Here is a 17,306-nt window from a genome sequence, read left to right as displayed (position 1 = left end):
AAGGACGCACAGCAAGAAGATAGCCATGTGACTGGAGTGATGCATCTATCAGCCAAGGATCCTGAGGAAACATCAGAAGCTAGAAGACACCAGCAAGAGCATGACCCTGCTGACGCATTGATTTTGTACTTCTGGACTCCAGAATTGTAAGTTTCTGTTGTTTTCAGCCACACAATTTTTGGTACTGTGTTACGGTAGCTTAAAGAAACCACTAAGTACATACACAATGGTCTAACACTAAACTGAAATACAACTAAAGTCAAGTACTAGCCCAAAGAAGTACCTCTACATTAGTCAGCAATAAAGCCAACATGTATCACCGAATTCTTAAAACAGACAAAAAACAATCAATGTATTGACATATAAATGTGAGAAAAACTATAAAGAAAAGCAAACCTATTCTTCATGTTCAGTAGATAACAAACATGCATGAATAAAATATTTAAAAGGTAATAATAAAGGCCCCTAGACTCACATGAATGAGCTGTTTCATCAATATCAACTAAAATCCATTCTGGGTTTTAAAAAGTATTAGATTTAGGTAGCAGCCTAAGTTCTTACATAATCGATTCCTAGAAAAGTATATCAAAATATGAGAAACGCACAAGTCGAATAAGTTTGTTTCTAGAAAGTGAGGGGTAGATAAAAACCCTAAAACCATTTCCCCTTTTAGGTGCAATTTTGATAGTGTATTTCTTTTCTTTTTCTTTTTTTTGAGACTGAGTCTTGCTCTGTCACCCCCTAGCCTGGAATGCAGTGGCGTGATCTCAGCTCACTGCAACCTCCACCTCCCAAGTTCAAGCGATTCTCCTGCCTCAGCCTCGTGAGCAGCTGGGACTACAGGTGTGCACCACCATGCCTGGCTAATTTTTGTATTTATAGTAGAGACGGGGTTTCATCATGTTGGTCAGGCTGGTCTTGAACTCCTGACCTCGTGATCTGCCCGCCTCGGCCTCCCAAAGTGCTGGGATTACAGGCGTGAGCCACTGAGCCCGGCCAGACAGTGTTATTTCTTTAATGCGACACACTTAATTTTGTTCTTACTACACAAATGACAAAACAGTTGACCTCTTGTGTCCAATGAGTGCTCAAGTGATACTAAAGATCCAGTTTTTGGCAAAGCCTAACAATTTCTATCTTATTCTCAACTTCATTGATTCTGAAACATACACTGTTTTCATTACTCTCTACATATTCATTTTTCCATTTTCTTATTTTCATAAATAACAATGAAATACAAAAATTTCAGTCACATAGATAAGACTGAAAAATCAGTGACACTCTCAAAATTAAAATGTCTAGGAGTGAGAACCACTAAGCAACAGCTCAAAAGGTTTGTCATTTGGTATGCAAAAGTTTTAATTTGGCTGTAAGACAAATAGATCAGAAGTGTTACTATATTATGCACAAAAAAACATGAACTGTTTGCAAGTCGAAAGTGTAAAAGTACATTAATCAAGGAACAGGCCTATGCTAACAAACAAGAGCACTAACAAACCAATGTCAGAATATTTTTTAAAAACTACTGAAAGTTAATGGTCAGCTTAAGCAAGATTAACAAAAATAGGATAAAACAAAAATACTCTAAAGACATACAACAGTATGGTTATGGGATATTAGAAAACAGCTGAGGTCAACATCTCTAAAGGTGAGATACTGTCCTTCCATCCTTATTTTGAAACATGGGCACTTAGTGAGGACGTCAACAGATACAGGCCCTGCAAACAGTAGTCATATCCACAAACCAAAGGACAGTCTTCATAGGTACATGATGGGGAATGGACTACTTGATAATTAGTTATACCCACATACTGTTAACTGCAATATCACCCTAAAAATTGGGGTACTGTTTCATTATCAGCTCATTTCTTTTTTTCTTTAAAAAGAGATACTTAGTAGACATGGCAAATGGGGAGCTAAACATAAAGCTGAAATGAATGGTCAGAGGTACAAAAATGAGTTCACACTTAGAACCTGGCAAATCATGTTTTTAAAAGGACTAAATCTTACAGGATTTCAGAACTGATTATTTCTTTTACTTAAATTATTAGGGAAGGAGATCTTTTAAATCAGCTCATTTGTGGCTTAAAAGAAATACTTACAGGAAGGGATGATAAACTGTGGTTCTGTATTTCCAGCATATCCTAGTTTTGTATACCTGCAAAACAAAATAATTTATAAAGTTTTCGCTAATATTTTAGCAATTATACCTTTCTTTCTTAGAATTCATTTGTTATGAAGTGAGATTCCATCGTAGGTAAATAATATACCAAATTCCATACTTTCACTTCATTTAATCCCTACTTTCACAATTGTATTAAAATTATAAATGCACAGAGCTTCTGAAAAGAAATTCCACTTCAAGAAATTGATCCTTCAGGAATATATGTGAAATAATATACAACCAAGGTCATTAGCTACAATCTTGCTTCTAACAGCAAAAGACTGGAAATAACCTAAATATCAATCAAACTGGGAACTATTGAAATATGCTAAGTTTATACTATGGAATATCATGCAGCTACAAAAAACAGAATGAAGAAGCTCTTAGTACAGTGATATGAAACAATTTCCAAAATATATTACCAATTGAACAAAGATACAGAACAATGTATCAAGTATGGTACATCTGTATAAAAGTAATGGGGAAGAGTAAAAACATATGAAATATTTTGTATATGCACAATGTATCTCTAGAAGACTACACGAGAATAATTTTGGTTGTCTCCAAAAAAGGGAACTGGGAAGGTGATGAACAGAAATGAGAAGGAGATTTGTTTTCATTGTACATCGTTTCATACCATTCAAATTAATTACTATTCAAAAATAAATATAATATTTAATGTTTTGTCACAGTAGATTTGGCCTGTATTCTTCTAACAAAACAACAACAACATAAATAAGGATTAGAAATTATAAAAGCTGAGCTCTGACAAGCAGTATGTGGGGGCTACTTAGGAGATAGCGGGACATTTTTTAGCTATGTGGGAAAAGCTATTAACTACAGGCGGGCTTTAAAGAGAATGTAACATTTTATGTTATTCCATATTCAAACTCACTGCTAAATAGCAGACAGGTAATTGTTGTGACATTCTTGGACTCTAATATCTGAAGAATCTTTTTTCCAAGATAAAGTGAAAAAAAAAAATCTACTGGGGGCCTGATGTGGTGGCTCACACCTGTAATACTAGCATTTTGGGAGGCTGAGGCGGGTGGATCACCTGAGGTAAGGAGTTGAAGACCAGCCTGACCAACACGGTGAAACACCCATGCTACTAAAACTATAGAAATTAGGCTGGGAGCAGTGGCTCACGCCTGTAATCCCAACACTTTGGGAGGCTGAGGCAGGTGGATTACCAGAGGACAGGAGTTCGAGACCAGCCTGACCAACGTGGTGAAACCCCCAACTCTACTAAAAATACAAAATTAGCCAGGCGTTGCGGTGGGCACCTGTAATCCCAGCTACTGGGGAGGCTGAGGCAAGAGAATCGCTTGAACTTAGGAGGCGGAGGTTGCAGTGAGCTGAGATCACACCACAGCACTCCAGCCTGGGAGACGGAGTGAGACTCTGTCTCAAAAAATAAACAAATAATATCTTTGGGGAATGTTTTAGCCTCCAAATTAAGTTCAAGAACTGAGTGTGCCAAGGCCAAGGAGAGAGGATCACTTGAGGTAAGGAGTTCGAGACCAGCCTGACCAACATAGTGAAACCTCATCTCTATTAAAATACAAAAATTAGCAGGGTGTGGTGGCGGGCGCCTGTAATCCCAGCTACTCAGGAGAGTGAGGCAGGAGAATTGCTTGAACCCCTGAGACAGAGGTCACAGTGAGGCAAGATCACGCCACTGTATTCCAGCCTGGGTGACAGAGCAAGACTTCGTCTCCAAAAAAAAAAAAAAAAAAAGTGTGCCAAGTAAGAGTAAATCATTAAAACTAAGGGGAAACCATAAACTGTTGAAAAAAATGATATTGGTCTACTGACTAACCTCTTCAATAGTTCCCCACTGTCCACGTTTAAGAAAAAAAAAAAAAAGGAAAACAAAAAATTTCCTTGTAAGGTATACAAAAAAGTCCCTTTATTATTTGGCCTCTGACCTCTCCCAGCTGCCCTGACACCACATTAAACTCCCTAACCATAAAAACAGCTGACAATTTCTCAACACTCCAACTCATTTCATGCCACCAAGCCACTATTAACGCTGCTCCTACTACATTAGATGCTCTCCTTCCCATCCAGTATAGTTTAATACCTTACCAGTGGACAAATGGAAATGACTAGTATACTATACCAAAATAAAAACTTGTTTAATACAAAGCAGTCTAAAACTGTTGAACCAAAACACTCTACCTAAAAGCCTACTACTATCTGACCAATAGTGAATTATTAATACCTAACTATTCCTTGGTCTGATCCCACATATTAATCTCTCTACTTTTATTCTTATTTGTCACCACCACAATTCAAGTTGCTATACCCAACAATATCCTAAAACAGGACAAAACAGTATTTTCAATTCTAGAACTCCTACAAAGGACAACAGAATAATATACCTAAAAAACAATGCTCAAATTGTTTCTTCCTCTGCTTTCACACCACCACCACAACAATCAACACAGAAGACTTCTGGGACCAAATGTGTGGAGGGTTTCTCCAAACAATAAAAAAGCAATCAATTCTGCAGTGGACACCAGCTGGGTGTTCTGTAATTCAATTCCACTACTATCTACCTGGAGATAACATCAGAATCCACAGGTTGAAGGCTCAGTCCCCAAGACTGCCCCCCTTCTTCAGACACCAGTCAAAAGCCCCAGCCTCTGGAACTTCTGACTCATCCGCTTGAAGATGAGTTTTCCATACTCCCTCATTGAGTTCAATTAATTTGCTAAAGTGGCTCACATAACTCAGAGAAACACATTAACTGGTTTATTATAAATAATATTGCAAAGCATACAGAAAAAGACACACACAGGGTGAGGTGTGTAGAAAGAGACGTGGACGTTCCACACCCTCTCAAGCGTACCACCCTCCCAGAACCTCTACTTGTTCAGCTATCTGAAAGCTCCCAAACTCTGTCCTTTGTGTTTTTATAGAGGCTTCAGTGCATAGACAGGATTGATTAAACCATTGGCCATTGGTGATCAACTTAACCTCCAGCCCTAGTGGTTGGAGGGTGGGGCTGGTAGTCCCAACTCACTAATCATGCCTTGGTCTTTCAAGTGACCAGCCCCATCTTGAAGTTACCTAGGGGCTGCCAGCCAACAGTCATCCCATTAGCACTCAAACAGACATCACTTTGGAGTTTCTAAGAATTTTAGGAGTTGTATGTCTGAAAACCGAGTTAAAGACCAAATACATATTTCCCAGTTTCAAACGGCCTAACTCAAAAATCTTCAAATGATGCTCTGGTGCCTACAAGATTAAGTACAAGCTTGTTTCCATTTCTGTAAAATTATTCATCGTAAAATTGTTCCTAAAGGCCCATCCACATGAACAATTACGTCATTCTGATTCCTTCAGCTGAATATTAAAGTTCTCCATAATCATTTCCAATTTTTATAAGCATCTGCTATCACTTGCTTACATAAACCTAGCTCTAAGCATACTACACCTGCTACTCTTTTTTCCCCCTATATCTTGTCTAATCACCCCTCACATATTATCTACGCTCACACTGCACCCTCTGGGGGGGGAAAAAGAGCTTTGATCACATGATCACAACTTAAAACTTCTCCAGGAAGTCTTTCCTGATCATTTTAACTATCAGGCATCCTTTCTTTCAATTACTCTTCATCTCTACCACGAGCCACACATATTTTTATGTGTGTAAATATCATCTTCTAAATATGACAGTAATATTTGAAGTACAGACCACATTACAGTAGAAATTCCCTTAGGAAACATTCATTTAACCAGCTTACCAGACTGATCAAGACCCCATTCTTGGACAAAATCAAATTTCCTAGGCTGAGTATATTCATCAATGAATTACTTTCAAAATAAACACCAAAAGGATGAAATGAACTTAATACAAAACAGTCAATATGTAATCAAAACAAATATGCTCTTCTCAAAACACAGGAATAAATGCATAGAGTATCCAACTGTATGGCTATACCATAATTTATTTAATCACTTCGAATGTATTTTAAATGCCACAGCAAAATAATCTACTACATTTTGGGGAACACTAACTAATGTTCTACTACGTCAGATTTAAATTTTAAATATCCCAAAAGAACTAAATCATGTAAAGTCTGTCTATATTAGTTATGCAGACTGCTAAATTACAGCATTTGATAATAATCATAGACAACAATATTTTCACCAATTCTTTAAAAATATGAGGGGAAATATCACAGTTTACTTAACTTCATAAGTTGCTTAGACTCTAAAAACTAATTTGGTTCCTGGCTCAAAAAAAAATGTGGTACAGGACACAATCTAAAAAAATAAAGTTATCTCCTAAACTTTAAAAAAGGTTTGAAGGCTCAATCTTCAAAAAGTCACATTTTCTCCACCAGGGAGTAAAGTACTGAATGACAAAAAAAATCACTCTTTAAAACCACTCGCCTCATACTATTAGCAAACTTTAAAAATTAAGATTTGAAAATAAAAAAAAAAACACAAGTCAAAGTTCAGAGAATAAGCATACAGAAAATACATTGCAATAATTTTAAAAATAAGAACAGAACCGTAGAAATCTCAGACTAAAAAAATACTTTTTAACGCTCATATAAAAATACTTTAATGCTCATATATGAGATGAGAAACATTTAAGGAGAGGAAGAGATTTGAAAATTGTTATTAAAAAAAGAAAAAAATTAGAAAGTATATTAAATACTAAATGTATTTAAAACTTCAAAATAAAAGCTTTTCAAATGTAAACTAGCCTCCATTAACCTACCAATTCTATTGAGTTTTACACATGAAATAACTACATACTATCCTTGATTAAGATATTTTTATGAACTCTAAAAATTCGATAGTCACCATAAAGAAGAAATTTTGTACAAGTAGATGGTAGAAGTTTCTCTCGCTTTTTGACAAAAAAAAAAAAAAAAACTGCTAACAGCTAACTGGCATTTGACATATGAACTTTTTAAATTGTAATTTAAGGATGCTATCACTATCTTTAAATTCAAGGCTCTTGTTTTTCAGTGACACAAAGTTCAAATATTTTTGTAATAATACAAATAGGTTTCAAATGAGTTTCCTATTAAGCATTTCTCTAAGCATATACACGTTTGTTGCTCTCTAAAGAATAATGATGTTCTTTAGGATACTGACCAAGTGTATCACAGCAACCCACTTTCTTTTTTCTTTTTTTGTGAGACAGAGTTTTCTCTTGTTGCCCAGGCTGGAGTGCAATGGCGAGATCTCGGCTCACCACAACATCCGCCTCCCGGGTTGAAGTGATTTTCCGGCCTTAGCCTCCCAAGTAGCTGGGATTACAGGCATGCGCCACCATGCCTGGCCAATTTTGTATCTTCAGTAGAGACAGGGTTTCTCCATGTTGGTCAGGCTGGTCTCCAACTCCTGATCTCAGGTGATCAGCCGGCCTCAGCCTCTCAAAGTGCTGGGATTACAGGTGTGAGCCACCATGCGTGGCCAGCAACCCACTTTTAACCTTACTTTTCCAAAATAAATTTTTGCTTTGAATTTATAAATCCCACAGCCCTTGCAATTTTCTGTAAAGTTTTCCTGGATATTCAAAAAGGTCATTTATGAGCTGGATGTGACGGCTCACGCCTGTAGTCCCAGCACTTTGGGAGGCCAAAGCAGGAAGGTCACTTGAGGACAAGAGGTGAACACCAGCCTGGGCAACAAATCGAGATCCAAATCTTCACAAAAAATTTAAAAATCAGCTGGACATAGCAGCTCACATCTGCAGTCCTAGCTACTCGGGAGGCAGAGAGGATCACTTCAGCCATGGAGGAGCTATGACTGCTCCACTGCACTTCAGTTAGGCAACAGACCAAGACCCATCTTTAAAAGAATTATTATAAAATTACAATAACAAATAAACAAAAAATTAATTCATAAAAGCAGCTTCTCCCATGCTGTAAGTTACATTTAGCAAAAACTCTCTTTTGGACAGCTAGTAAACAATCTGATCTCATGCCCTCCTAATAAGCTTTAAAAATAAGTTTAAATGGCTCCATTTTTTCTTAAATTTGCCATCTGGATAATTGCATTTAGTACAGAATTCAGACTTGGGACAAACTTTCATATCTGAAAGCTATTTACCCAAATCAATCCACAGATTCAAGCAATTCCCATCAAAATCCTAATAACATTTTTGCAGAAATAGAAAAATCCATTCTAAAATTCATAGGGATCTCAAAGGATCCTGAATAGCCAAAATAATCTTGAAAAAGAACAAAGTTGGAGATCTCACATTTTCTCATTTTAAAAGTTACTACAAAGCTATAGTGACCAAAACAGTATGATACTGGCATAAGGACTAACAGAATCAGGAGGCCAGAAATAAACTCTCACATATATAATTAAATGATTTTTAACAAGGATGCCATAACTACTAAGATGAAGAAAGGACAGTCTTTTGAACAAATGGTGCTGGAAAACTGGATATCCACATGCAAAAGAATGAAGTTGTACCTTTACCTTACACCATACACAAAAGTTAACTCAAAGTTGATCACAGACCTAAACACAAGAGCTAAAACTATAAAACTCTTAGAAAAAAAACATAAGGTGAAAAGCTTCACGATACTAAATTTGGCTATCATCTCTTGGCTGTGACACCAAAAGCACAAGTAACAAAAGAAAAAAAGAGAAAAACTTCATTAAAATTAAAAACTTGTGTGTATCAAAGGTCACTATCAACAGTGTAAAGGCAATCTACAGAATGGGAGAAAATATTTGCAAATACTATCTGTAAGGGATTAATATCCAGAATAAAGAACAACACAACAATCAAAAAAAGCCCAAATGAAAAATCAGCAAAGAACTTATAATGACATGTCTCCAAAGAAAATATACAAATGGCCAATAAACACAAGAAAAGATGTTCAACCTTACGAATAATAAAGAAAATGCAAATCAAAACCAGAATGAAATACCCCATTACACCCATTAGGATGGCTATTATCAAAAAAACAGAAAATAACAAATGTTGGGGAAGATGTAAAGAAATTGAAACCCTTGTGCAATGCTGGTGAGAGTTTAAAATGGTGCAGTGCTGTGGAAAACTATACAATAGTTCCTCCAAAAATTAAATACAGTAATTACACGACCCAACAATTCCACTTCTGGGTATATACCCAAAAGAACTGAAAGCAGGAACTTGAACAGGTACTTGCACATGCATGTTCATAGCAGCAATATCTGCAATAGCTAAAAGGTGGAAGCAACCCAAGCATCCATCAACATGTGAATGGATAAACAAAATATGATATATACTTCCAATGGAATATTATTCAGCCTTAAAAAGGAAGCACATGATACGTGCTTACAACATGGATGAACCTTGAATACATTATAAGTAAAATAAACCAATCACAAAAGGACAATTATTGTACAATTCCACTTATAGAAAGTACCCAGAAAAGTCAAATTCATAAAGATGGAAAGTGGAATGGTATTTGCCTGGGACTTTGCATGTGAGGAGAGAACGGGAAGTTACTGTTTAATGGGTAGAGTTTCAGTTTGGGAAGATAAAAAAGTTATGCATCATGGAGGATGGTGATGGTTAGACAATAATGTGAATGTACTTTATGCCACTAAACTGCACACTTAGAAATAGTTAAACAGTAAACTTTATGAGTATTATACCACCAAAAAAAAATTTTTTTTTTTTTTTTTTGAGACGGAGTCTTGCTCTGTCGCCTAGGCTGGAGTCCCGTGGTGCCATCTCGGCTCACTGCAACCTCTGCCTCCTGGGTTCAAGAGATTCTCCTGCCTCAGCCTCCCAAGTAGCTAGGACTACAGGCATCCACCACCACGCCCAGCTATTTTTTGTATTTTTAGTAGAGACAGGGTTTCACCATGTTGGCCAGGCTGGCCTTGAACTCGTGACCTCATGACCCACCAGCCTCAGCAGTTACCACAAAGAAAATAATACTGGATACCTACTGCACATGTTAAAGCAGGATAAATCTAAATGTATCAAATATAAGGTTTAAAAGAAAATGTGATACAGTTTATAACCCTGGAGTGCAGGAGACTTTCTAACTATAACTTAAAACCCATACACTAAAAAAGGTTATTTCAACTATGTAAAAATTAAAAACTTCTTTACAAAAACACACCCAAAGTAGCCAAAAGAAAAATGAGTAACAGAGAAAAATTACCTACACTGAGAGACAGATATAATCTCTTTAACATATGAAGGGTACCTAGATGTTAATGATAAGGGAGGGAAGGAAGGGAGGAAACAAAAGAAGGAAAGGCAAAAAGACACTAACCATTCCCAGAAAAACAGAAATGGTTACTAAATGAAAAGACACTCAACTCTATGGGATTTTTAAAACGCAAATTAAAAGTGCACTGAGGTGCTTTCAAACATTACTAGTTGGAGGGAGGGTTGTATAACAACAACAACAAAAGAAAAAAACATTACTAGTTAGAATGCAAAATGATACAGCCACTTACGAAAACAATTTAACAATCACTTACCGTCTGACCTAGGAATTCTACCTCTAGTTAGAATCTACTAGAAACAAGGAAAATAAAAACAGTTGTCCACACAACTGTGTACATGTATGTTCACAACAGAGTAGTTCATAAAGACCCAAAACTGGAAGCAAAACAAATGTTTAACAAGAGAATGAATAAACAAGAGTGTTACATTCATACAAACCAAAATTACTTCACATAGGAAGAACCAGGAAAACATAACCCATTCTCCTGGGAGAAGACACTCAACAGAAGGCAATTCTAAGGTGACCCAAATGCTGGAATTATCAGATAAAGACTTTGAATCAACAATAAGTATTAACATAGACCTGTAATTGATAATAAAGGAAATATCACCAGATAAATGAAAATAAAGGCCGAGCAGTAGAAATTATTCATTATGAAATCGGGGGGAAAAAAATAAAGAAAGAGAACAGAACAGAGCTTCAGGGACTTATCAAGGACAATATCAAAAAGGTGACACACGTGGCCAGGCGCAGTGGCTCACACCTGTAATCTCAGCACTCTGGGAGGCCGAGGTGGGCGGATCACGAGGTCAGGAGATCGAGACCATCCTGGCTAACACGGAGAAACCCTGTCTCTACTAAAAATACAATAATAAAATTAGCTGGGCGCAGTGCCAGGCACCTGTGGTCCCAGCTGCTCAGGAGGCTGAGGCGGGAGAATGGCGTGATCCCGGGAGGCGGAACCTGCAGTGAGCTGAGATCAAACCACTGCACTCCAGCCTGGGCAACAGAGTAAGACTCCATCTTAAAAAAAAAAAAAAAAAAAAAAAAAAAAAAAGTGACACACTGAAGTCCCAGAAGGAGAAGAGCGTAGCAAAAATATTTTTAAAAAGAAATAGTGACGGGCCAGAGGGGGAGGCTCACGCCTGTAATCCCAGCACTTAGGGAGGCCGAAGCAGGCAGATCACTTGAGGCCAGGAGTTCAAGACCAGCATGGCCAACACGGCGAGACTCCATCTCTACTAAAAATAAATTATGGGAGGCTGAGGCAGGAGAATTGCTTTAACTCAGGAGGCAGAGGTTTCAGTGTGCCGAGATTGCGCTACTGCACTCTAGCCCAGCAACAGAGCCAGACTCTGTCTCAAAAAAAAAAAAAAAAAAAAAAGAAAGAAAGAAAATTAGCTGAGCATGGCGGTGTAAGCCTGTAATCCCAGCTACTCAGGAAGCTGAGGCACAAGAATCGCTGAATCTGGGAGACAGAGGTTGCAGTGGGCCAAGATTGTGCCACTGCACTCCAGCCTGGGCAACAGAGCAAGACTCAGTCTCAGAAACAAACAAATAAAAAGGAATAGTAGCTAAAAATTTTCCCAATTTAGTGAAAGACAGAAATTTAGAGATTTAAGAGACTCAAGAACACCCACACAGAATAAATATAAAGAAAACCACACTTAGGCACAATCAAACTACAGAAAATCAAAGAGAAGGAAAACAATGTACTCATATATGGAGATCTAAAATAGAACCTGATAAATAAGTAGCATGGCAGTTGCCAGGTACTGGGAAATGGAGGAATTGGAGAGATGTTGATCAATGTGTACAAGTTTCCAGTTATAAGATGAGTAAATACTAGAGATCTAAGCTATAGCGTAGTAACTACAGTTAATAATATACAGTATTTTACAGTGGAAATTTGCCTAAAGGCGATCTTAAGTGTTATCACACAAAAAAGGTAACTATGTCAGGAAACAAATACATTAATTAGCTTGATTGTAAGACTCATGACACAAGGTTTACTTATATCAAAACAGCACGTTGTGGCCAGAAGCAGCGGCTCATGCCTGTAATCCCAGCACTTTGGGAGGCCCAGGCGGGCGATCACCTGAGGTCAGGAGTTTGAGGCCACCTTGGCCAACATGGCGAAACCCCATCTCTACTAAAAATACAAAAACTGGCCAGGCGTGGTGATGGGCACCTGTAATTTCAGCTACTTAGGAGGCTGAGGAAGGAGAATCGCTTGAACCCGGGAGAAAGAGGTTGCAGTGAGCCAAGATCACGTCACTGCACTCCAGCCTGGGTGACAGAGCAAGACTCTGTCTCCAAAAAGAAAAAAAAAAACTAAACCAAAAATGTTTCTTTGTGATCTAGAGAAGCAAGTTAAATATATAGAGAAGCTCTTACTATGGCAGTAATGAAAAAAATCTACAATGCTGATTTTGGCTGGGAAAGGGAGGTGGTAAGGGACTTGAAAAACAACTTGCTATTGTACTCTAAAATCCTGTAGCTGAGGTTTAGCTGTACTCAATTTGCTTGTATAAAATATATAATACATCATTTTACACTAAAAAAAAGAAAAACAACTTGCTTAGAGAAAGGAATATAGAGAAAAGAATTCAAAAGCACTTTTGAAGCTATCAAAGCCTTGGTGACTAGAAGAATAATAGTAGAAATATAAGAAGGCTAGGTGAGAGAGTAGGCTGGACTGGCAGAAACCAACAGCAAAAGAAAGATGAATTTTATACAAAAAAAAAAGGCGAGTCTGTCACAACAGTAATTGCCTCTGAGGAAAGGGGAAGTGGATTTGGGGACAGTCATCAATAATCCTCTTTTGTTCTTTAAAACAAGAAAGATAAAGTAAGTATAATTAAATGTTCATGGGTCATAATTCTAACAAATGCAGGTATGTGTTATATTATTGATTTTACTTACCTAAAAGAAATCCATTAATAGAATCTTTTTCAGTAGTAAAACAACTTATGCCTGTATTGTAAAAGCATTAACATCCTTTGCCTTGGATATTATTTTTAATTTTACAAATTTCAAATGCTTGTACATTAAAACATGTACAATTACACTCTCTTGCTAGGGGCTAATATAGTGGTGACTCTGAAGCCAATGTTCCATCACAATTCTGAAAATTATAGGGCCCTTAAGAATGATGCTAAATCTACACTGCCTGTGCCTCTATACATGGAACAAGTTTTAACCTTCAATAGTTCAACAAATGAAATGATATAACGAAATAAATATAAGACCCCAGAGCTTAAGGATAGAAGAGACTTTAATGATCTAGCGCAACTCTTTCCAAAACCTTAATACTGACAACCACTAAAGTTCAAATAATTCTATCCTAATATGAATGACTTGCTTATACTCTTACCATATCATAAAATAAAGTACATCTTATATAATTTTATGTAAGATATGATTACCAAATAAATTCCAAATGAAAATAGTTTATAAATTGATCCCAATGCCTCCTTCCATAATATCTCAATTCTCAGCTTACCCAGTTTTTGTCATACAATACCAAAGCCCAAAAAGGTAATTTGGTGTTAAAAACTTTGTTGTTGCTGTTGTTGTTGCTGAAACAGAGTTTTGCTCTTATTGCCCAGGCTGAAGTGTGACAGCGCGATCTTGGCCCACCACAGCCTCCGCCTCCCAGGTTCAAGCGATTCTCCTGCCTCAGCCTCCCGAGTAGCTGGATTCAAGCGATTCTCCTGCCTCAGCCTCCCAAGTAGCTGGGATTACAGGCATGCGCCACCATGCCCAGCTAATTTTGTGTTTTTAGTAGAGATGGGGTTTCTCCATATTGGTCAGGCTTGTCTCAAACTCCCGACCTCAGGTGATCCGCCGGCCTCAGCCTCCCAAAGTGCTGGGATTACAGGCGTGAGCCACCGTGCCCAGCCAGAAACTTTTAAAACAAGAATGCAGTGGCTAATTCACAGGGAAATTTGTCAAGCAGAGTAAGACAATATTAGCTACAAAGATAAACAGCAATGGTTTAAAAAACTTTTCCAATTCCCTCCAACATTTTTCTCACTATATGCAAGTCAATGTTTAACCTGACACAAAAATACTGATGGACTGTTGAGTGGAAGAACCTGGACGCCTTCTCTGTGTGTCAACAGAAACATTCTCCTGGTCCCTTCAACCCTAAACCTTAAAATCTTAACTCCTTTTCACTAGTGGGGAGAAAATAACATGAACCTTGAAATAAAAAAGACATGAGTGAATGCTTGTTCCACCATTTACTAGCCTGTGATCCTGTGATCATAGACTATTCCTAATGCATTGGGAATAAAACTAAATTCACGAGGATGTCATAAGGATTAAAGGACCTAACAGTGAATAGAACTCACTAAGTATTTGGTAAACATTTCCTTCCCAAGATGATTTTCCTTTATCCACAGGCCTTCCTTTATCCCTCTACCCATTCCTTTAATTTTGCCTTCAAAGATTCTCAACGTTTTCCCAATCCCTTTGCTACACATCCAACTATCACCACTGAAGACAACGACTACAACAGTCAGCACTTGCCCCATGAAAGAAATCAGTCACAAAAAGCCACAAATTGTATGATTCCATTTACATGAAATGGTCAAACTAGGCAAATCCATAAAGACAGAAAGTAAATCCGTGTTTGCCAAGGGTTGAGGGGAGAGGTAATGGAGAGTGACTGCTACTGGGTGTGGGGTTTTTTGGGGTCATGAAAATGTTCTAAAATTGACTGGATTCCAGTAAGTGGCATCCAGGCATTAAAAAAAAAAAATGAAATTGACTGGAAACAGTTGCACAACCTTGTGACTATATTAAAAACTACTCAATTACACACTTTAAAAGAGTAAACTTTATGGTATGTGAATTATAACTCAATAAAGCTGTATAAAATAAAATACTAGACCCAGACTAATACTGCATAGATTTACCTTTTATCACTCTTTTGCTTAATGATCTACACAATCTACCACTGTCTATCAAATAAATTGCAAACCATTCTGCCCCATTTAAAATCCTTCTGAAATAAGGCAAGATGAGTAAATAAACTACTTGCTGTCCCACAGCTCCCAATAGAAATATCTGAATTCTAGGTAGGGCAATTTCCTAACTGACCCATCCCCCAAATACTTTGAAACTCCTTCATGACATCCCTTCATCAGTAAAATATTTACTGGGCATTATTAAATACCACGCAGGAGGCTATCACTTGAATAGAGAATGAACAAAAAAGAAATAATCCCTGCCATTATGGAGCTTTCAATTTAGCTCACATCCTAGATTTGAAGTCCTTCTTCCCATATATCTATCACATCCTATTTATGCTTTTCCAAGGATCTGATCAAGTTCAGCTTCTTCATAAATCCTCCTCCAAATACTACAGCCCTTATTAATCTGCCCAAACAATTAAATGCTAGTAAGCCATCCATAATTATTTCACACATATAGTTTCATCTTTGAAACTAAACTGTAAACCTCAAGTATAAAATCATGCCTTAGTTTTCTTGTATATACCATAGTGTTCAGCACAGAACTGAGATTGAAATAAATACTTGATTACTTTCTTAAGTTCTTCTATGTTTTTAAATTTCATTTGTGTTTTGTGCAGTCATTAATGAGCACACAAAACACAGTGAGTAAAATAATTACAGTAAGTAACGCATCAGTGGAGATTATTCATTTTCGAATTACAGCTTCAGAAATATGTATGCCTTCCTTTTGAAGATATATGTAATTAGCATCATTTCCTTGAGCTGTCCTGAATTTATCAGCAATTATCAGTCCCTGCAATACTCAAATTAGCAGTAAGCAAATCCATATTTCACTTTAATGTGTTACAGGTTAATCAAATCAGTGAACTGGTCACTAAGACCTCCCTATATGTTTCATATTTGTACTAAAAATTAGTACCTTTGGGTTTAAGTATGTATAAAATAGACACTCTTAAAAACTGAACTAATAATTTGACCACTCTCCTTGGATGTATCTCAATTAGGGAACAGCAGAGCAGTGAGTTCTGGAATGAGACTACCCCAGGGCTAAAATTCTAAACCTACTACTTATCTTTGAAATGTGATTATATATAATAGTAACTACCTCATAAGGCTTCTGAAAAGGTAATAACATCAAAAACAAAACGTGTAAAGGGCCTTGAAATGGCTGATTGGTACACATCCCATTTAATACATCTTTAATAACTAAAATCCAAAGATATAAATCTCTGAAACCATAAAGAAAAATTTTTTTAAAAAGAGCATTCATTTTATGAAAGTCATCTGTCCTGGCACCTACAGAGTACAACTTTAAAAAAATCTCTAAACTTGGTTTAAAACATTATTATTGGGAAACATAAAATTAGCTTCTCATGTGTGCCATACAGTATGTCTCTGCATTACAACGAAACAATGAAGAATTCTGACGCAGGTCTCAACTAAAACTACTTTAACTATAAATAAAATACATTATGTTATTCCAACTACTTAATTTCAACTACTGTAACTCATAAATGTGAAAATTTAAGAGAACTCAACAATACTATCAATTAATAATTAGGAACACTCCCAAAAGACATTTCTCGAATCTGAGCCTCTGTTTCATTTGTAAATGAAGAGTGGATTAAATTATCTCTCAAAATCCCTTTTCAGCTCTATAATTCTGTGTGAGTCATTAGGCATTTCCCTTAACTTACTAAAGCAAGTTTCACAAATACACATTAAATGCTATATTTATACCCCTGAGTAACTGAATTTTAAAAATGCTTGAAGCACACTAGATTTAATTAAAATAATCCCTATAACTAGGCAAACACTTGTGTCCTGTCATATACCAATACTAAAAACATGGTTAACATGTTTACGGTAGATTAAGCCAACCCTAAACTACAAGGTCTTCTGCACCCTAATTCTCTCTCTAGGACTTTTATCCTC

The 17,306-nt window shown here is 36.8% G+C and overlaps 1 protein-coding gene across 1 annotated transcript in view; it reads right to left on the bottom strand.

Moving 5' to 3' along the window:
* Positions 1-17,306, bottom strand: part of ACTR3 (actin related protein 3) — a 74,090-nt gene that overhangs the window by 48,733 nt on the left and 8,051 nt on the right. The window contains exon 2 of the mRNA XM_030801468.1: positions 2,103-2,158. Coding sequence (XP_030657328.1) covers positions 2,103-2,158 — 56 coding nt within the window. The remainder of the gene's footprint in view (positions 1-2,102; positions 2,159-17,306) is intronic.

This window comes from Nomascus leucogenys, chromosome 20 (genome assembly GCF_006542625.1).
Source record: "Nomascus leucogenys isolate Asia chromosome 20, Asia_NLE_v1, whole genome shotgun sequence".
Taxonomy (NCBI): domain Eukaryota; kingdom Metazoa; phylum Chordata; class Mammalia; order Primates; family Hylobatidae; genus Nomascus; species Nomascus leucogenys.
Note: the sequence above shows the minus strand (reverse complement) of the source record. Positions and strands in the feature narration are given on the sequence as shown.